General features: G+C 48.9%; 2 protein-coding genes across 4 annotated transcripts in view; both read right to left on the reverse strand.

The window, feature by feature from the left end:
* Nucleotides 1-21,908, reverse strand: part of RASSF8 (Ras association domain family member 8) — a 253,822-nt gene that overhangs the window by 97,451 nt on the left and 134,463 nt on the right. The window lies entirely within an intron of this gene.
* The window catches only part of SSPN (sarcospan), a 35,323-nt gene continuing 24,287 nt past the window's right edge, over nt 10,873-21,908 (reverse strand). For both annotated transcript variants that reach the window (XM_083858791.1, XM_083858792.1), the window contains 2 exons: nt 19,553-19,639; nt 10,873-14,788 (listed from right to left, as the gene is read on the reverse strand). In XM_083858791.1, coding sequence (XP_083714917.1) covers nt 14,423-14,788; nt 19,553-19,639 — 453 coding nt within the window. In that variant the 3' untranslated portion in view covers nt 10,873-14,422. The remainder of the gene's footprint in view (nt 14,789-19,552; nt 19,640-21,908) is intronic.

Raw genomic sequence — 21,908 nt, forward strand, 5'->3', positions numbered from 1 at the left:
CTCGGCTTAAACCTCTCCTCACAGCTGATGCCTGTGGAGCAGAGCCTTGGCAGAGGTGGTGCAGCAACCACATCTGCTCATAAGCTTCCTGTTTTGTTTTAACCGCTGCTGGAAGGCTGGCAGCCCCTGAAGATCCCTTTCTCCACAAGGACAGGTACACCAGGGCTGGGGGATTGGCTCCACACAGATATCCTCACTGTTGCCAGGTGACCTCCTGTGATACTCAGCTCCTCCAAGCCCAGAAACTTGGGGGTGCCCTGGGAACCAACCTGCGACCAGTTGTCCATTGGATATTCTCTGTGCTGGCACAGCTTTGCCAGGAGTGGTGGCTCTGGGTGGGGTGAGGATGTGTGACTTGGACACCAAGGGATAAAGCAGCAAAAGGACTTCAGCACTGCAGTGGTTCCTACATCCAAAAGCTCATCTCTAGAGGTCCTTTCTGTTCCTCCAGGGTGAGAATCATGAATCTGGCAGCTACAGAGGCTGAGCAGGGCAAGGATTCAAGTCAGCCACAGGAAGAGAGTCCTGCTCAAAGACTCACCTCTGCCTGCATCACTGCCCTGAGCTGCCTGGCAGAACCCAGGTACGTAGTTTCTGTGCATTTAGTCCCAGACAGCCTAATGCTGGCATGAATAGTGCTGTGATTTAATAAAAAATTGGCAGAAGCCTTCCCTCCCCAGTGAGAGCCACCGCCAGCCTGTGGCCAGCGAATTAGGTCTTGGCCTGGCTTGAGGATGTGTGGCTGGGGAAAGTGAGCCTGGTGCTGGGGGCCAGCAGCCACAGCACAGCCTCCCATGGGATTCTGGCACAGGGCAAGCCTGCAAAAGGGCTACAGTGTTGTGACAGTGAGAGTTTGCAGCTCCCAAGCTGAAGGACCCAAAAGCACAGTGCTAAGAGGGAGCAGGTCCCCAGCTCAGGAGAGGCAAATGGAGTCACCACCACTGCCCTGAGGAGAGTCACCAGTGGTGATGGCATTTTTCCAAGTCCCAGCACTTGCAAGAAGCACCTACAGCCACATTTGCCACAGTTAAGATTTAGCTTTCATTTTAAAATGCATTTACTATTGATGTCCTGCTGTGGAGACTCGAGCGAGCACCAGCTGAGTGTGATGGATGCTGCACCTCTGCCTTGGGCTGAGGGTCCCTCTCTGACTGCTTTTCCTGCCTTTTTTCAGCTGTTGTCATGCTGCCAGTTTATTTCAGCCTGTTGATTCCAGGAATGTGGCCTTCCCGCTCCTGAGGAAGCATCCAAACCTCAGCAGAGAGAGCAAAGACATACAGTAAAGGCATTTTTTTCCTTAAACTCTCAGGCCTGCAGGATGGATTTTGTTTCAATTGCATCTTTATAAATAACTTTCTATTTTATTCTCACCTGTTCATTTTCTGTCCTACTTAGAATCAATATCACTGATAATTGTCTGTCAGAGCATTTATACATCACTGGAAGGTGACTAACAAGGGAAAGTCTTTTTCTTTATCTCTATTTTTTCAGACCACTTTCTGTGAATTAAATAACGAGAGATGGCAGATTGATGTAGACTAGGTCCTAGTTTTTACCCACAAATAAATGAATTCTCAGAAAGAGAAGCAATCAGAGCCTTCCTGGTAGCTCTGACAGCTCCAGCAGGAGGGTCATCCCATGGAGATGTGACCTCTCTTCCTGAACCATCCTGCCTGATGGACATCTGTGTTGCATCTCTGGCTGCCCTCAGACTCCTGCTTATGCCTCCATCACGAGCCCTGCTCTCAGCAACTGGCCTCCCCCAGGATGTTCTTCTTCCCTCCTCATCCTCCACCCAGCATGAGTATTTTGGTGGCTGAGCTTCTTATTTGACCCCTAATCTATGTTTGGAAAATTTTCTTAATCAAAGTGACTTTGGCTGGACCTACTTAAAAGGATGTTAAAAGGATGAATGAATACCTTGGGACAAAATGTGCATTTTACTGGTGAGCTGTTCCTGTATCTCCTTTCATTTCTTCCATCTTCCTGTTGCACTGGTGCAAAACAACCTTGTGAGCTCCTTCTCAGCTAGAAGCAGCCAATTTATTCCTCATTTGTACAGCACCAAGTGCTCTGGAGCCATTATCTACTGTGGCACATTGTTTTTTATAGCACGTGAGCTGCAGACAGCTCAAATATTAACACACACAAACCCCTGGATAAATCCTTTTGCTGAAGCTTCCCCAAGCAGCTCCATGGGATTGCCCAAGGGAGAGAATGAGCCAAGGTGCTGAGCTTGCTTTGGAGGCCAAAGAGCAGCAGCTAATGTTCAGCACCACACAGCAGCCCTCCCCTGCTCACCTGGAGGACAGAGCAGTGCTGGTGGCCCCTGTGGCCTCTCCCCAAGGATGTCAGGACAAGCCCTTTGCCCAGCCCTGTCCTGCTGCTGCCAGCCTGCTGGGACCTTGGGGCAGGAGGCTGACCTCCATTTGTTCAATGCCTGGTTCTCTGCATGGCCCTGGTGGCAGCTGGTGATGACAGATGAGCTGCAGGTCCGTTGTGTCCTCTGTCACCCTTCATGGGGAGCACAGCCTTGCACAAGGCCAGTGGTTACATGATGCTGGGCGGCAAATAAATCACAAGAAATTTATCTATGGGGAATTTATTCCTCTATGAGGAAATTCTCCCGCTCTCTTCTTTGCAGAGCTACCGGGACCCTGTCCAACAAAATAACAACATCTTTGGAAGCAGAGGCAGTGATTTAAAGTGGTGTAAATCAGAAATGGTGCCCCAAGCCCAGCAGGTTTGCCCCGCATGATTCACGCGCTTGTTTGCAAACATGAAAACCTGGCCAAAAGGTTTGCAGCCTGGGGAGGGAAAAGGCTGGGAGCAGGAGCACAGAGATGCCATGGTTCTCTGGGGCCTTGCTGGAGGTCAGCAGCAGAATTGGGTTTGTGCTTCCCGGATTTGTGCTCTGCTGTTAGCACGCATGGAATTGTGCTGCCAGCCTCCAAATGACCCAAAGGACAGCTGGTGGTACCAAGCTGTGACAGCCTGCTCAGGGGCTGACAGCCCCCAGCAGGGGCATTTGTCAAGTCTGAGAGCTTGGGCCATGATGGGCAAATCATTACCCCTGTTTTCTCTCCTCTCTCCAAGTGTTTTGGGGCTGGTTTTCCCACAAGAGCTTTGCCTCCTGTGGTGCTCAGAGCCACACAGGCCATTTACTCTGTGTGTGGAAGGGAATAATCGCCATGGAATGAGTAGCTATCAGCAGTGAATCTTCTAATCCCACAGGATGAACTTCAGACTTCAATCCCAGAGAAGGTGGTCCTCCTATCAACATCTAGTGGCACTGCTGAGTGCCAGCTTCTCCCAGCCATGGTGCTGCTTGTGAGGGTACAGCAAGGGCATTTTGGATGGAGGCTGTAGGGTATCTTAAGGAGAAGAGGAAGAAGAACAACATTTCTACTTTTTTCCTTCTTTTCCTTGTAGATTTTTTTTTCTTTTTTACTTGCCCTAGTTGCTACAATTATCATAACACACATAGCCCACTAAATAGGGAAAAACCCCACCAGCTTCAAGCAGAAAGGCTGGAAGATTGGGGCCATCCTGCTCCTTGCAGTTGACACAACCACGCTCAGGCTTTCACTGGAGCAGAAGGTGGGTTTGGGTGGTGCCTGTAGAGGCAGGGAGTCACATTTGTTGGAGGGTTGGATTCCATATGTTGGGCTGTAAGTCTTGGGGTTGTGCTGCCACAGCTTGTTCAGAGGAGCCTGTGGGATGCACTGTGCTGCTGCCAGAGCCAGTGTGCCCAGAACCACACATTCCCACTGCTTGCACAATGTCTGGGGGGGGTGGTTCCTTGGACTCCTCAGCCCCCAGGGTGCTGCTTTGCACAAGAACTCGTACCCTTGTGCTTGAGGGAGGTGCCCCCAGCCCTGTGGTGCCCCAGGGATGAGGAATGGCCACTCCCAAGTACCACACACACAGAAGTTCACTCTGGTCACCCGGAGGCTGATTCCGTGATTTAAGGCAGGAGGGGCTGATTCATTGCTCTCAGCACCCAGCACAGCGTGGGTGGTTTGGTCTGTTTCTTAACTCCCCTCTGGGACACTGCCAGTGAGGGCATCCCTGGAAGGACAAGGTGCAGCTGATGGTGACGGGGCTTGCAGGAGGATGGTGAGCAGAAGCTCTCCAGCCAGCCAGGATGCCCAGGTGGGATGCAGCCCTGTCATGGTGCAGAGGGAAATCCTCTTTCAGCTGCCCCCACCACCTTCCACAGCTTTTGGCTGCCCCTGATAAAAATAGCCACTTGCCTCTGTACTGTGCATGCAGCAGGCAGCTGGGCACTGGGACTTTCTTTTTCAGCTGATTGCGTGGCATCTATTTTAGCAAGTAGCTAAAGCAAGCGCAAGCTGCTCTCGAGAGGTTTTGCTGATGGAAACACCTGCCCACTGCTGTGCTTGCCCCAGCCAGCCCCTGGGCTCTGCAAGCAGCTGGTGCTCCCACTGTATCCCTGTCCAGCAGGGCTTCTGCCTCTTCTCAAAGCCCATGGCCCTCAGCTGGTCACTAAATTTGTCATGCCTCAAAACTGGGTCTCCCTTTGTCACTGCAGCAGATCAGCTGGGCCCTCTGCCTTCTTGGTGAGCATTTCAACCAAAACTTATAAAAGTAGGTTTGGGAAAAGAGACCCACATTCTCCCCCTTTCCCATGAAATGAACAGGCTCAAACTGAAGTCCCAGGGCAGGCTTATGCTTTGCTTCAACTTCTTTGGAGCATTTAAAAGCTAGGTCCAGGAACTCCACAAAGGGGTCCCCAAGAAGCAGCCAAGAAGGAAGTGTGTTGTGGAGAGACATAACAACACACCCTCTCAGCCCACTTCTTGTCTCTGGAAGCAGCAAAGGTGCTGGGGGCAAAATGGTTCTGGCTTGGGAATGGCTCATATCCAGCCTCCTTTCTCCACTGTGCCTTTGAGCTGCAGCCTGTGGTTCCATACAGCATTGCTTTTTCAGGAACAAGTGCTGATCATGGAAATGATGGAGCAGACACTTCAGCGGCAGTTCTGTGCTGCACCACACAAGGCAAGCCCCTGATCAGCCCTCAGCACAGGTAGGGGAGGAGATATGGGACTTAAAGGTCTCTGATGCTTTTATTTTCAGAGGCAATCAGCAATTCTGGCTGCCTTCATTGTGGGTTCATCTCAGGGCAGCTTCAGCTGAGCTGGCTTGCAGGGGCTGTAGCTACCTCCTATTCTGGAAGTCATGGCCTTTGGAGGCCTTTCAGGTGGGAAAAAAAGGGAGTGGGTTGCTCTGCCATTGCTGAAAAATGCAGCCCAGGAACGCAGCCATGCATGGTCCCCAGAGGCTCCCCAGGCTGCAGCTGGCCTCATCCTGCACTGCTGGCTCAGCAGCATCCCCCTGAAACCAAGGGCTGCCAAGCTCCTCCAGCAGTGATGAGACACAGTTCTTGTGTTGCAGCTCTCCCTGTGTCCCCTGTGGGATGCATTCAGGGTTGGCATTGGCTGGAATGCGTGGCTGCAGGGTGGAACCCAGTGTAGGGAGGGCAGGGAAGGGGCTGAACAGCTGCTCCCTGCTTTTCCTGCTGCCATGTGCTGCAGGAAGCACCCTGAGAGGAGTCAAGTTCCTCCTGCTCCCACTCTCTTCAGGCCTGGAGTCTGTTTGGTGGAAAAAGTGAAAGGGGAGAGCAGGTAAATGCCTGCGGTGCTTCCCATGGTCAGGAGTTTTCTCATCCTTCTTTCACAAGCTCTCCCAAATCTTCTCTCACAGGATCTCCAGATGGAGGCTGTGGGACATCAAGCCATTCCTTTCAGCAACCTCCCTGTGGATGCAGGTCCTGCCTCTCACGTAGCTGCATGAGCATTGCTCTTGCCCTGGCAGCCTGCCCAGGCACTGCCACAGCTCAGGGGTGGCCCTGAGTCCCGGGGGCCCCAGCAGCAGAGACCCACTGCACCCTCAGGTTTTTGGCATCTACCATCCCCCTGCAACTCCGTGTCACCCACCCACTGCCTGCTGCCGTGCCACTTGCCCAAGATATGCCTGCCATAGCTGGTCTGCACCCTTTTGCTTCTGAAAACAGCACTGTGGGTAATGCTGGAAAGCAGTGAGGCAGAGGGAAGGGGTACAGGACTCCAGCTTGCCTCTGGCTGTGTGTCCCTCTGGCCGTGTGTCCCGCTGGCCGGGCGAGCTGTTTGCTTGTGCTGCTGCAGCCAGCCCTGGGATGGTGCAAACCAGCGGCTGCCAATTGACGTCAGAGGAGCACCGGTGGTTTGTGTGAGCTGAGGGACTGCTTCTACTCAAGGTGGGTTTCCAACACCACGCAGAAATGCTTAAATCCCTCCGCTTCCCCTCCCTCTGCCCCAGGAAACAAGTGCCTTATTTCATTCATTGGCCGCTTTGGTTATGGCGTGAATCCTGCCCATATTTTGGCTACTCGGTTGTTTGCTGAGGACCAACCAGCCCAGATAATGCTAGCAAAGAGCAGGGGAGTGAAAAAAGAAGGGGGAAATAGGGCAAAGCCAAGTTTAATCTCCTCTGCCTCAGTTTGTGCCACATGTTTCCAGACAGGACTAAAGCCATGTATTTTTTTTTTCTTCTCGCATCGCCTGCTATGTTTTTGAGGCTTGTGAAAAAGTGGGATGTGAGTTCCTGCCATCCTTCTTCTCTTCCCCTTCAAATCACTGCGTGTTCTGAGCAATCTGTCTGGGCCAAGGCAGTTTGTTTGAACTTGCTGCATTTCCCCTTGACTGCTCAAGTTTCCCTTCAGCCACTTTATTTTTATTTTGTGTTGCACTTATTAGCTACAATCCCTCTCTTTTTCACTTGTCTCTGGCTGGATTTGACAGTGACAGTGTCAGTACATTTTCCCTAAGCCCAGACCAATGTCTTTAACTGCAACATTTTTTTCCAAATCCAGAGCGATTCCCACAGGGAGTGCTTGGAGGAGTCACTGCCTTGACTTCCATGGACTTTGGGTCAGGTCTGTGTTCTCGGATCACTCCATACGTGTTGCTGCCAATTCGTGGGGCTGGACCCTTTAAGATTGTCCAAAACAAACACTCTCCGGGTGAGATCAGTGCACAGACCATCACGTGAAAAGCTCTGTGATAACAACTGACTGCGTGTTTGCTTTCATATGGCATTGATTCTTATTTCCCTGACTATTTTTAGTCTTCAAGGTTGTCCCTTAATCAACCTGCTTTCTCTAATAGCTGGTGTTGCCCTTAGTGTGCTGCAGCAGGGCTAATGATGCTTTGTATTAGGTGTGGGAAATATGAATTAGTTTCTCATCCATTTCAGTGGCATGGGAAATATGAGTTAGTTTTTCATCCACTTCAGTGCCTTGAATCAGATCCCCATACAGCCACTGAAAGAAAAACCCCATCAAACTCCATACCAGCCCCAATCAACATGCTCCTGTTAGTGGGGAAAGCCTTACAGTAAGATGTGCCTTGCTCAGACAAAGACAAATCAAACAAATCTTTATTCCTCTTCTCCTCTACCTGCTTTTTCCCTCCAGGGATGAGGATTTGTGGCCCCAAAGCTGTCTGGGGATGAGGAGTGGAGCAAGCCTAGCACTGAGCCCCAGCTGGAGTGCGCCTTTCAAATGGGGTCAGCTTCCCTCAGGGATGAGGATCCCCATGATCCTGCATGCCCTGCAAGCCTCTCTTGCTGAGAGCAACACCTGAGCACAGAGGGGTTGCTGTTGTTGTCTGCAGGTTCTTTCAATTTTCCCTTTCAGGTGTAATTTGGTGGAGTTAAGACCAGGGCCTGCTGTTCCCACCACGCAGTAGCCACACTTGCCTCCTGGGCTAATGAAATGCCCTTGTTGTCTATTAGCAGGCAATTATCCTGTGGGATTTTCAAGCACCAGATCTCTGCCATTTTTTGATAGTTTCCTGTAAGCAACAGCATAATCAGTGGCTGGAGAACTCAGAAGTCTCAGGAGCCAGTTTGCAAATCGTGCCACCCCTGCCTTGGCTAAGCAGGGGCAGCTCACTTGGAGCCCACAGACCTGGTGCCTTTTGTAGGGTCAGGGGAGGATGTGCCATAAAAGTCCTGCCTCACTGGAAAATGGAGAAGCAAGAGAAGCACTGAAACCTGGGTGGGATGACTCAGAAAAATTCTATTAGAAATAGAGATGCAACTCCTGTTAATTCAGAAGCACAGAATATTACTAGCTGAGATCCTACAATTTCCTTTTGTACACAAGGAAAAAAAAAAGCTGAATCTGTGCAAAATATAGCCTTACCAGAATATATATATAGATATATGAGTACATCCCATAAACTGCCCTTTCCCATCCCTCCCCTCTCCCAGTCAGGTTACAAAATTTCCTTCCTTTGGTGACACCAAAGAAGCCTGGCTGCCTGGGTCCCTACCTGAGGCAGTCTGGAAGAATTGGACAAGCCATAAAAATACACTAATTTTCACATTCTCAACCTAATAACACTTTGGATTTTGAAAACCCAAAGTGCCTGATTTCTGGGGGTTTATTTTCTGCACGTTTTCACTGTTTCTCAGCGCGTTGGCAGGTTTGGGCAGCAAAACGGGGTGGGAGGATTTTGTATTTCCTCTTGGGTCCCTTCATGCGCATGCTGCTCTCCTGCCTGGATTCACAAGGTGGAAGGGAAAGTGTAAATGTCTATTTTCTTCCCTTTTCAGTGTGATTGTTCCCTAAACTATCCCACCAAATCCCTGGTGACCAGTAGTGTCACTATAAATGGGGATCGCTGCAGGGCTCAGTTGACTCGGGCACATTATGGATCTGGGACACCAGTTTCCCCTGCCCTCCCCGTGTCTGCTCTGGCAGCTGTGGAACTGGAAGAAAATGTCCCAAAAAAGATATGACGATGGTTTCCACACACCTCTGCATGCGTGCAGCTCTGGCTCCAGCAATGATGCTCCCAGCCAGCCTCATGGAGAACAGATCAGGGAAAGGATTCCTCTCACCATAGTTTTCGGTGAAAGAGAAATCCTACACTGAAGTGAGGAGAAATCCCTCTTCAGTTAGCTTTGGGCTAATTAAAAATAGTTCTCCTTACACAGGTATGAGAGTGAAATGGGGTTAAAACCCTATCTCAGTCAAATATCTCATTTCCAGGAGAATCAGAGCTCGTAAAGCTGAGGGCTGCCTTAATCAGTGTCACTCTCTATATTTCCTGTAACTTGAGGTCAGCCCAGCACTCATCAGTCATAATCCATCTGACTGAAGGAGAGAGGCAGGGACTCAAATCACCCTCTGCAGGTTATTCTCTCAGACTGGGCTGCTGCTCACACTTGGTGGCTGACTCTCAGATGTCTGTGCCAGGCAGGGATACCTGGCTGCACTCGGGTGGCTTTGGGTGGCCTCAGCTCCATGCTCTCTCTGCAGGCAATCACTGTAAGCCTTAGGTACTGCTACACCTTTACTTCAATGTAAAGATGCCTTTGTGGAGTATTGAGGTAACAAATGAAATAGCTATTGCCCATATCTTCTTTAAAAAGAAAGGAAAAAAGAAATCACCAGCTCCCCCACAACAAGTTTGAAGTTTAGATGAGGCTTTCAACCATTTGCTTGGACAAAGGCATGGAGACCAGGTACCAAAACCAAAGGAAAAATGCACCCCAGTCTTTGCAATCACTGTTTATGATGTCTGGCTACAGAGGCAGTTTTGCAGAGGATAAATGCTACTGAGCAGTGATTACTAGAGGCAGCCATTTAGCAGAAAGCAAAAATCCCTGGAGAGGAGGATCTGCAGAGACCTGGGATGAGCTACCCCTAAAATTCACCTTCTGGGAGCCCTTGCTACGGGTGCTGCAGTCTGTGCACGGCCACTGAGAAATGAAGTGGCGAAGATGTTCCTGGCTGAGGGCCCAGCACTGCCTGACGTGACACGGGGCAGGGGACAGGGGACACGGGACAGGGCTTCCCTGCGCCTCGGAACAGCCCGGCCTGCGCTGGGGTTTGTGTTACAGCCCGAGAGGAGCAGAGATCCTGCCCCGCGGCCACGGGAGCGGCGGGTCCCCGTGCCCGCCCTGCCCGCTGCCTTAAGGAGGCCTCGAGCTTCGCGCCCGGGACGGAGCTGCTGTTGTTCCTCTGCGCCTCCCTCGAATCCCCCTAAGCCAACACCCTTTGCTGAGACCGAAAAACATTTTCCAGACGCAAGCATGTGTACGTGTGTGGGTGGGTGGGGTGCAGGGGACTATGAAAATTTCAAGGCGAGGTATGACATCCTGGCTTTCTAAATATAGAGGACCTGAGCTGCGGCTTCTCTCACACGCTAGCAGCGTGCTTTCTCTTTCGAAAGGCCCCCAGAGCAAATATTGCACTGGCTGGGAGCGTGAAAATAAAGAGGGGAAAAAAAAAAAAAAAAAAAAAAAAAAAAAAAAAAAAAAAAAAAAAAAAAAAAACTAGAAAAAAATTAGTGCTGCGAGTCGATTGCAGCTCCCGGCGTTCCTGCGCAGAGCTGTTTTTTAGGCAGGGCTCCAGGCGGTGCCCACGCAGAGCGGCAGGGCCAGCCGGGCGCAGATGGTCCTCACTGCGGGCTGGGGGCAGCCCCAGCGTGGGGCCAGCGCCTGCCGGGGCTTCCCCTCGCCCGGCAGCCCCGGCCCTCCAGGGCCAGCAGGGCAGGGACAGGGGCACAAGCCCTGGCGGGGCTGGGAATGTGACATTTTGGTTCCCCGCGAGGCGCCGCGTCTCGGTTCCCTTTTCGCTGCCGTTATTGTTGCTTTGGTATTTGCGTAGCACGACATGAAAATGCCTCAGAGCCAGAGGAAAGTGGTAGCTGCTGCTTCTCCTTTTAAAAAGCCAAGCGGTTATCCATGCAACACCATCGCTCTGTGTGTGTTCAGGGTGGAGGAGCAGGCATGACACCAGAGGGTTACGGCCTTTGGAAAAGTTCTGCAGAACTGAATTTAATCGAGACTGATGATCTCTAAGCCAAGCTATAAAATCCAGCGGAGAGTTATATCCCAGTAATAGACCCTATTAGAGGGTCTAGCACAGTCTATAGAAAGGATCTCCTCTCTATTAAATTCTCTAGGGCTTGAGTTCTCATTTACACAAAGGGCCCTTTTAGCTGTGTAAAATGGCCATAAAGTAGGTGTAAAGATGATTGATGCCGTCTTTACAACCCCTTTACACTGAAAAAAACAGTGTAAAGTGGCCAGGTTGCAAATGAGAATCACACCTGGGTTTGTGAGAGTAAATTACATCGAGCCCTTCGCAAATTCTGTGTGTCCATAAAGGTTTAATCCTACCCCTTTCTGTGGAATTCACTTAAAAGATAAATTTCCCAGGCTTATAAAAAATTGTTTTCTTCTTCAACACCTTTGTCCTTTCCAAGGCTTTTAGTCCCAATCTTTCCTGGTGCAGTCCACGTGGACTCTTAACACTGGGAAAAAGCTGGGAGGTGTCTGGATATGCTGTGGTAGGTGAAAATCCTTTAATTAATACTTTCCAAAATTCTTAATCCAAGCAAAATACACATTGTAAAACCATACTCGGGGGAAACTAGTTCCTAAACCTTCTGTGTCTGTTTCTCCCTCTCTCCTGTTCTGGTTTTATGCTCTTGAGATACATGGAAAGGAAATAGATCAAAATGCCCCGTATTTATTCATTAAGTATATAAACCACCAACAGAATACATGACGAATATTGCTTTCTTCCAGAGCAAAGGGTTAAGCTGCATCGTGCTGATTAGCAAACCGAATTTGTGTCTGGAAGTGGAGGGTGAGCTGATACGGAGGTGCACAGCTTGTTAAGTGGAGCAGGCTCTGTTATCCAGACCTCCCTTCTCCTCCCTGCCGACACGCCGAAGGCATTTACAGCAGCTCTGTGATCATCCCCGCTGGGTCTGCCGTGCTCCAGAGCAGCCCCAGCAAATCTGAGCCCAGGGGTGAGCAGGCAGAGGCCAGGCACCGCCTGCCCAGCCCCATCCCACAGCCTCCGGGAGCCTGGCACCTGGGAGGCCATGGGAGAGGGGAGGGAAAACGTGGGTGAGGCAGAGGTCAGAGGATTAAGGAGACAAAGGGCAGCTCTGGTGGAAATGCTGCTGGGGCAGGGCTGGAGCGCTGCACACTGTGTTGTTCCCCTGAACAACAGGGACGTTTGGGATGGGTGGGGGAAGCATACCCTGCTCTGCCAGCAGAGCCTTCCTCTTGTTGTGCCAGTCATGGGTGCAGTAGGGAGGAGGGTGGGAGGAGGCCCCAAAGCTCAGCTGTCATTCAGACTCCCTTTGATCCCTTTCCTGCTTCTTGTTATCTTTTATATGGAGAGAGGATCCCACATTTTTGGCTGGAGGGAGGGCTGTGCAGGTACATCCTCCATCTTCTGCCCTGAGCTTCCACAGAGAGCACAGCTGGAGGCACGCGTGGGGTAGGGGACAAACCTGAGCACATCACAAGGTGAGAGGCACTCCTGGGTACTCATCTCCAGGCAGGATGGCCCTGGCACAGGCCTGTGAGAACTGCTGGCAGCATGTTCCACCAGAGCTGTGGGAGATGGGCTGGTTCCTGCCAGATCTGCATGGATGGCCCCAAGGATGAGTCTGACATCACTAGCCCTCCATCCCTCTCCTCTCCTGTCTCAGCTTGCCCCAGCAGTGCCTGGGAGGCAGACTGAGGTCTTTGGATGGGTGGTAACACGGGCACCCTTGCAAATGTGCCCTGCAGCCAGGCTTAGGAGTGTTGTTATTTTTAGGTGCAACAAAAAAGGTCATTTGGAAGCAGATCTCAAACCCCTTGATGTTCTGCAGCTCCTCGCTTTGTGGCTTGGCAGAGAACACCTTGGTGATGCTATGCCTACACCAGAGGCACTTTCCATGACTAAAACTACAGCCCCTACACCCAGCAGTGTTCTAGGTGGGCCACAGGAGACCTCACTATGCTGTGATCTTCTTACCCTGAAGGCTTGATGTCCCTGGATGATGTGTGATCACCATATGGAAGACAGTCTTTTTGGTAGTATTAGAGCTCCTTAGACAACTAGGTGTTTGCCAGTCTGGGTTTTTGACTTTCTGATGACTATTTTTGCTGCAGAAAGTTGGCTGTTTCTTTCTTTGAAGGCTTACATAAATTTCATTTGCTTCCTCCTAGCTAATGATTATGGCACAATTTTTCTGGCATGTGATTGCTCCACCCCACCTCAGAGACATCCTTGTTCTGGCTGGGATCGGGAAATCCCTCGTCATGGCAGGGTGTGAGCACCAACTGGCTTGCTCTTGCACAGATATGGATCAGGAGGCAGTGCCAAATGCTGCCAATTAGGAATTGCTGCTAAATTTAGATGTCCATGCTGTGCAAGTGGAAATGGCAGTTCAAGGGACAAACCAATGTGGTTGGCTTGGTATAAGGCTAATAAGATATAAAGCACTTCTAGAGCTACACTTTCAGGGTGAAAAAGCACTGCTTGAATACGCTTTGTTTTTCCATCCTCATTAAGAAATCATTATTCTGTTGCCCTCATCATTATCAAAGGTGTCTTTGGGAGACTGGCAGTCTCTTCTTGCTTCCCTCCCTCCACCCCATTTTAAAAACACTCATTGTTGCAGGGATATATCTTTCAGGGTTGTTGGCCCAACTCCACTGCTGGTGTGTAAGGCTGATTGTCTTCAGAGGAGTTACACCAAAAATGCATTTGGCCTTTTGTGCTTGGAGTATAATTGGTGGAACTGGCTAAAATCCAGGTTTGTCAGCCTGCAATTAGAGCAATATGGATGTAGTTTTCAGCATGACTAGTGATTTAGGGTCCTTCTACTTTAGGAGTGCAACTCAAGGTTGCACACTGATCTTTTCTCCCAAATAGCAGATATCTGCCTGGGGTCTCAAGGAGGGCCCACCAAAGAACCTTCAGTGAACTCACTCATATTTGTTGTTTATTAGTAATTGGGTTAGGTAGCCTATATCATTAATCACTCTGAAAAGTTATATGTATATTTTATATGGCAGCCATCAATATATTCACTTTGGTGTTGGTCTCAACCTGCATTGGAAGAGGTCTTGACCTTCCTCATTACTTTCCTGAATGTTAAATTCCCATCAGGTTAGCATGGATTACACCCAGAGCACCAAGATATGATATATTCCCGAAGCATGTTCCCACTGATATAATTAAGCAGTTTGGATCCTTATCTGGTAGAAATTGGCATAGCTTCTCTGAAGGCAAGAGGGAAATGGACCCTATTTTGTAATGGCTGTAGCCCTGCAGATGAGTTCCCAATGATTTTATCTATGGCTATTAAAGATCCTCTTTGGGGAGCATTTGTACAGCTGCATCTTTAGGACTGTGACCTCTAGCTAATCTCACAAGAGGCCTTTTCTCAAGAGCAGCCGTACAAAATACTCCTGAAACGATTGGAAAAATATATTCATTAAAGCCGTGTGAGCGTTTTTCCTTCATCAGAACCTGTCCAAGCGCCCGTCCCTCCGCCGTGCCTGCGGCTGCAGCTCCCACCTCCGGCCCCAAGCCCTGCCAGCCCAGCCCCTACACTGGCTCCCTGTGGCCTTCAGCGGCCGGCAGAGGCTGGAAGCGAACGCCCACGTAGAAGACCTGGTAGCGGTGCTTCCACACCACGAAGCACGTCAGGAGGCACACCAGGGCTGCCACCAGGTTGAGAGCCATCTGCAGGAGCAGGTACAGGCCGAGCGTGCTGCTCAGGCTGCCGCAGTCGCCCGCGTCCCGGTACACGAAGGTCCGGCCCAGGGGGTCCGCCGTGTCCAGTTTGCACTGGCAGGACTCCTGCATGGTGTCACAGGTGAACCTGGTCAGCTGCAAGTAGTGGTGTGCAGCAAAAGCCACCGCCAGAACACAGGCAACCAGAGCCAGGGCACTCAGGAGAAAATACAGCAGCTGAAAGAAAGGGAGAAAAAAAAAAGAGATAAACCCCCTTTTTCCAGCTTCATAGAGGTTGAGGAACACACAAGGAGTGCAGCACATGTACTTTGCAGGGAATTTGTACCCACAATGTACTGTCTGGAGACTGGGGGCTTCAACAACTGCCAGGCTCATTATGATGAGAAGTTCAGCAGGTCATCTCAAGGACTTGCCTTGCATGTTTTATATAGAGCACTGCCTTGCAGTTTTGAGACCTGGGGAGAGTACCAGGGAACTGGAGTGTCTATACATCAAGAAGCTTTATAGAGAGTGAGGGAGCATTCTCCTCTCCAGTCCTACCTGCATTGACAGGACTCATGGTCATCAGCTGAGACAAATTAGTGCCTGGAAACAGAGCTGAGCAGACTGAGCCTTGGGCTGCCATCTCACCCCAGGCTGTGCTGAGCTGTAGGTGGTTTTGAGACTTTGCTCATGTGTTTTGAGACTTTGCTCAGTTTGCATGTCCAAATAAATCTGATTTATACTTGCAAATCAGGCAGTGGGGTGGCTGATCTCTTGTGGCCCTGTGGATGAAGCCAGCCTGTTTGCTCTCAGGTCCCACTGTGGAATGGGAATGCAGATCACCACAAAAAAAATGTGTGCTGTGCTCAATCTGCTTCTAAAACCTGTCCCATAAACATGGGGAAGTCTTTCACTGGCAAGAAAGGGCAGCAAGCACCTTTCTTTTCCCAGTGCTACAGTGTGAGAAGGACAAGGGTCTGCTCATCACCTCCACTGCTCCTCACAACAGTGGCAGCTAAAAAATAGCCTGGCTTTTATCAAGGGTAGCTCTGCAGAGTCCACCCCCACAAACACATGGAAACTGGCAGCAAGTCAGAGCCTTTGACACTCCAGGATTCACCTGAGAGCTTTGGATACCAGCACATATGGACTTCCCTTTGCTTTTGATAGCTGGAACTGGCAGTTGCTGCACTGCCTACAAAATATGTGTGAATGTATATTAAAATCATGTTCTGTGTTTAGCCAAAATCACATTTTTTGGTTCTGTTCAGCACTGTAAAAACATTTATTTTCCTTGGCGTCTTATCTGTCAGACACATGGCAATGGTTGGGAATCTGTTATTTTAAACAGCAGCTTCTCTCTCTCTTTCTCTCTCTTAACCTCAATACTGCAAGTAAAATATCAATATAAAAGCATTTTTTATGACCTTGAAACTCCAAGTATGTATGTCTTGATAAAATTCACGCTCCTGGTGTATTTGTCTTATATCTACAGTGCGAATCAATCTTCTGTTTGGTTGCCAGCTTGAAAAAAAAAAAATTGGGATTATTGCAGGTCCTGAAGCACTATGTACATTTTCCCCCTCATATCACCAAAATCTTTCTGAAAGATCTTAGTTTCCAAGACTTGGCTGCTATTAAATTTAATGACTTCCCCTGTGGCCTTAAACCAAGGGCAGCTTCAAAATGAGGGTGGCTCATATTAAACACAATTACTTTGCCCCCGCAGCTTTCAAGGGAAGGGTCCGTGGGAAAGGTGAAGCTGGGGCCACTCCTCATGTGAAGCATACAGGAGATGGAGTGCTGCTGACTGATGGACCCCCTCCACACCAGGATGTGCTAATTCATAGGCCAATAGCATTGTTTTCAAAGATGGTGCAAATGTGTTTGATGGGGAAAATTGAAAATGGACAGATGCTGGTTTGTTGTGTGATATAGAAGTCTTGGTGGAAGTCTCTGGATTCAGCCCAGCAGAAGACAGAATCAGGCCTCCCTAATAGATGAGATACTAAGCCAAGCCTACACCACGTGCCTGATTCTCCCTTGGCAGGTATTTATTTAGCTGCCAGCTTCTATTCAAAGTCAGGACACAACAGCCTAATCTATGCTCCAGGTACAGTAAAGGAGAATTTGTCTGTTGTGTTAAAGGGAAGAAAATCTCAGGATCTGAATACACAGGCAGCTCCTATGATAATCCTTGGAGGTGAAGGGAGATGCATGGGGGACACAGGGCAATTTCGAAAAAGCTTATTATTCTCACAAGATGTTTGCAGAGGAATCTCTCTGCAAGCTGCTGAAAATGAACACGTTTCCAAATATCAAAGGTGAGCCAAATGCAAGCACTGTCTCTGAGGGAGCACAAGACAGTGCTGAGATTCCATCAGCAGATTAATCACATGCCAGACCTGGAGGCAACTTCAGCATCACAAATACAACTGCGTGGTGGGCTGTGCCCAGGAACCAGGACTTGCCACTGGAAAACTGTTTCTTAACAGCCTCAGAGAGATAGGCACTGCAATTACTGCTTAAATAGAAGGAGAAAAGGGAAGTGGGGAGAGACAGTGTACAATGAGGTCAGACCATGGCAGCTCATCCTCCTTCATGTTCCTCATATGAGGAAAAGACATTTTAGCAATATTTACTGGCAACAGTTTTCCTCTGTGACTAAATTGAAATAAATAACAGGAAGACGGATTAAGTTCCTCATGGAAAAGGCTCCTCATAGTTATCAGAGGCGAAAGCAGAGGGGTTTGCAGAGGTGGATCAGGAGGCCCTTTCTGAGGGTGGCACAAGCCCCTGCAGGGAACAGGAACCGTGGTGTGTCACGGTGTGGGCTGGGCGTGCCATGGGGAGGACCACAGGGTCCTCAGGCACAAATGTCAGCACAGAGCCCAGGAAGTCCACAGGATGGCTCAAGATTTTCCTGTGTGGCACTGGCTGTTGCTGCCCCCCTGAAGGGCACAGCCACCCTCCCTTTGGGTGGCCTCCCCTTTTCAGGCACACATGGCGTGCTGTGGGTACCCACAGCAGTCTCGGGGAGGGACTTCTGCCGAAAGCAGTTCTCACACCTCCTTCTTTAACAGGATCCAGGGCTCATGCAAGTGTGAAATGAAAGAAGCAGCTGCCAAGAGGGAAGAAGGCAGAGAGGACTGCACAGGTCTCCTGTTTTCCACCCCGAGGGAATCACTCACAGTGGTCAGAGGGTCACCTTGGGGGTTGACCCAAATCCCCCAGGACTCTGTGTCTGTGTGTGTGGTCCTCCACTCACAGTGATCCTTGGGCTGTGCAAGGGAACTTGGGGTGCTTAATGCACTCCAGGGAAGCTCAGCCAAGATTTTCCTATAGGATGATGCTTGGCTGCTGGGAACCAGCCACCGGTGTGAAGGCAGGACCTGGGCCAGACCCCGTAAGGACAGTCAGAGCAGATTGGGCTGAACCCAACTGCAGTGCTTGATGAAGCATCAGGCCCTCAAGGAGAAAAGAACAACTCTCTGAACAATCTGTCTCATGACTGCAATCTTGCATCCCCAGCCTTGTCATAGCTAATGCTCAGTTTTAATTCAAAGACAGCCTTTAATTGGAATTCAAAGTTTTGAGAAGTGATACTGGAGATTAGTCCTATGTGATCGAAGCCCTGGAGGAGAGTTTTAGCTCCTACTTTGTTAAAATAGGTATGAGCCCTTCAGACAGAAGCCATTGGTCCTGTTATCCCAAACTGTGAGATAACAGCTCCCAGCAGGGTCATGGGACAGGAGTGGTGAACAACATGGCAATGCTGGAGTTCTGTGCATCCTGCAACAGGAAATGCTGGGAAAAGGGATTTTGAGGAGGAGAGTGCCTTGGGTGAGCAACAGTCCATGGGCTATTGACTGAACCGGGGATGTTTAAGCTCTAATTCTGCCAGGTGCCAAGGAATGGCCCATTTTACATCCCCTCAGGAGCAATTCCAAAACGTCTGTTCTCCTGCGGGGAACGATGGCTCACATTCCTTACCGTCAGGGTGGGTGGCAGAGACATCTGAGCTGCCCAGCCCGACATGCCGTTCCCAACACCAGGGATGACTCCCTTCCTGCCTGGATGCCAAATTCAATTTAAGGCAGCGGGGCAGGCAGTAAAAATCCTGGCGTGGCAGCCCCCGCCCAGCCCAGTAACCCTCCTTGGGGATGGAAAAGTGACGGGGGACAATGTAGAGGCAGCTACAGGGCAGACACAATTGTTCTTCTCCCTTTCTTTCTTTAACTACGGGAGAAGCTCGAGAAAGACACAAAAGACACACCGGGGTCTAATTTCTAAGGGAGGATGGATGGTTTGAAAAGCTGCTCCTTGCATTTTGTTTCCTTTTGCCTTTTTCCAGTTAATAATCACTGTTATTTTGTGCTGCTTGCGTCGGTATTTTTCTCAGTTATTATGTGTCTGCAAAATATTAAGAGCCCTGAAAATTACAATAATAAGGAAAAATAGCCCAGGAAAAAATGGTGTTAAAAACAAGCATTCTCAGCCTTGCTCCTCTAGTTGCTTACCAGCAACTAGAAGTTTTGGGGATGAAGTGGGGTATGGTGCAGTTCCTGCTCAGATGGGAATTTGCTTTGTGGGAGAATGCATGTCCCCGTGCTTTCTGAATACTCTCCCATTAAATATTAAAACTTGGTTTAAGTGGACCCATTTTATGCCACCCTACTTCTTACCCTGCTCACTATCTCCACTTAATCTATTTAAATTCTCTGAACACTTCCCAAATTATTCCAGCTTTGTCTATATTCCCAAAACATGGTGAATAAAATGGTATCTTGTTCTGATTTGAAATGTAAATAGAGTTTCCCGTTTATAGGATACAGTTTCTTCCTTGGCTGCCTGGAAAGCAACAGAAAACCATTCCTGCATTTCAGGGGTATTTTCATTTTCACTTTTTTTCCCGTGGTCTTAAAAATATCCCCTGGATCAACTCTTCTGATTATATTTAATTACATAGGAAAAAAAAAATTTAAAAAGTTAAGTTACCTTCACTGTGAACTGCACACATGTCTTCTCATCGGGTTGGTACGAAATACAAAGCATAACAAATCCCACTAAGGCCACCACACAGACCTGCAAGGGAAGAGATGTAAAATGTGTCAAGGTTTAAAAAAACCCCCAACAAAACACAATTTTTTTTTTTTTTTTCCCCCAAGCCAGGACACTTTTCTGTGTTTGCAGGACCATAACTCAAGAAGCAGTGTGGAAGCAAAGTCATCAAAGACACAGCACAGCAACAGCCCCCAGGATGTGTGTTGAGTTTTTGCCCATAAAACCATCAATAAAAAGCAGAAGGCTTCTGAAGTTGGGTTTGCAAGCCCAAAGAGCACCATCCTACGTAGATCTGGGTGCTGACAGGGTTTTATGTCACCCATGCACTTTTTAAATCATTAAACCATGGCTGCCACTGGGTAAGAAGTAGCAGAGTTTATTGCAGAGGCTTTCACCCTCTTCTGGAGTGGACACCTTACTAAAGAAGATGTCCACATCTTCTGCAGTATGAAACTGTGTTTTAGCCCTGTGGCAGTAATTGCTGATGGTTAAAAGTAATGGAAAAGTATTTGCACACTTGTTTATTCATTTAGCCATCTTTATTATTAATTCTGGATTTATCTGCAGCAGCAGATTCTCACAGGTTGGCATTTTCCAGGTAAGAAGGGAAGATCCTCCTCTGAGGAACTAGCCCAATAAATGTGATTTGTTTTTTTGTGTTTAGAAAACACAGTATGTTCCCACACTGTGCTAAATACTCCAGTCAAGTGCCCTCCTCTCTCACTCTTTGGAGGATCAGTGAGCAAACCTCACAGGAGGACTTAGGAGCAGGAGACTGCTGCTTTTTGGCAGTTCATCCCATGGATGGAGGAGTTGGGTACCCAGGCACCAGGTGAGGGCTCCCTGTGGGGCTTGATGTGGGCATGGGAGAGGCTGTTGGCAGCTGGAGCTGTGCTTGGAGGAATCTGTGCATGTTTGAGCCGCCTTGGAAAAACAGGTAAGTTGATGGCATGCACATATTATTAAATGACCTTTCAAATCACAGGTTTAAAAGCCATTTTAGGTGTGATGAGCCTTAGTGGGGACTTTGGCACTGTCAGACCACTGTCAGGGGGATCAGGCACTGTCCTTTCAGAGGTCCTCTGTACAGGCAGGACCAGGAGCAAGTCTTCACCTCCCTGCTAGGAGCATCTTGGTTATAAATGACAGCTATTAAATTCTTGATGACTACAGCAAGATTCTATATTTTTTTACCCTCTCCATTTTACTTCTGAATTTTGGAAGAGTTATCATTGATTTGAGGCTTTCTGCTTTCCCAGAGCAGTGGGATTTGCCCTCTTTGGCCAGAGCCATGTGTGAGCTGCCTTTGCCAAGGTGGGCCTATGCCATAGAGATGCCTGCAGGAATGTGGGGCTCTGTCACAGCCCCATCCCCACCTGCATGCCACATCCACATTTCCAGCTCCACAGGGAGCTTGACCTGCAGTGAAAAATGCCCAGCTGGGGAAACCTGTCTGCCCTTTTGGACAGTAATGGATAAATAAGTTCCTTTCATGATCTCTTGCAGAAAGTGTCAAACTTTTTGTATCTGCATTGCTGGTGCAAGGCCCAAGACAGCAGCCCTGCAAAGGAGTAGTGCCTCCCAAAACACACAGAGCCATGTCCCTCAAGAACCTGGGTGATTAGTAACACTTTTCCCCATGAAGTTTTATTTGCTGTCATTTCACTGGGACATGAATAGGAAGTATTGCCCGAGAATATTTCTAAAGAATGCATCAGTATTATTTACTCCTTTCCATGTCATGTGTATTTATATTCTGATCCTGTGACTTACACACGGCCTCCAATTTATTTGTTTCTTTCTTTTTATTGTTGACAGCCATAGCTGACAGGGTTGTCTGGGGAAAAAACAACCTTTCTTGTCAAAGGTCCTTCAGTGCTGGGGTTTTTTTGCCCTGTAGTGCTTCTGTGTGACTCAACCATGTTTTATTTCTCAGGATTAATCACCTATGTCCTTGGTCCCTTGCACTGTATATTAATCTTTTAATTCAATTAACACACCCATAAAACTTAAATCTTAAGAGATCCTATTGCTGATAATATCCAAATGATAAACTCCCCCATTGCCAGTAATGGCTGAAGGAGAAAACCTGCAGCAAGGAAAAAAAAAATGCTCAAACACACTGTTTTAATAACAACAAATTATAGGAGCTCCTCATATCAAAGCTGGACCTAAGTATTTTCAGGATCTGGTGCTGAAGGATCTTGTTATGAGCAATAAATCAAATTTGCTTTGCTTCAGCTACACTAGTGGGCATTTACACTTGCATGGACTGAGAGCCAAATTTGCC

Source organism: Zosterops lateralis (assembly GCF_965231275.1).
Source record: "Zosterops lateralis genome assembly, chromosome: 4".
In the NCBI taxonomy this organism is placed as follows: domain Eukaryota; kingdom Metazoa; phylum Chordata; class Aves; order Passeriformes; family Zosteropidae; genus Zosterops; species Zosterops lateralis.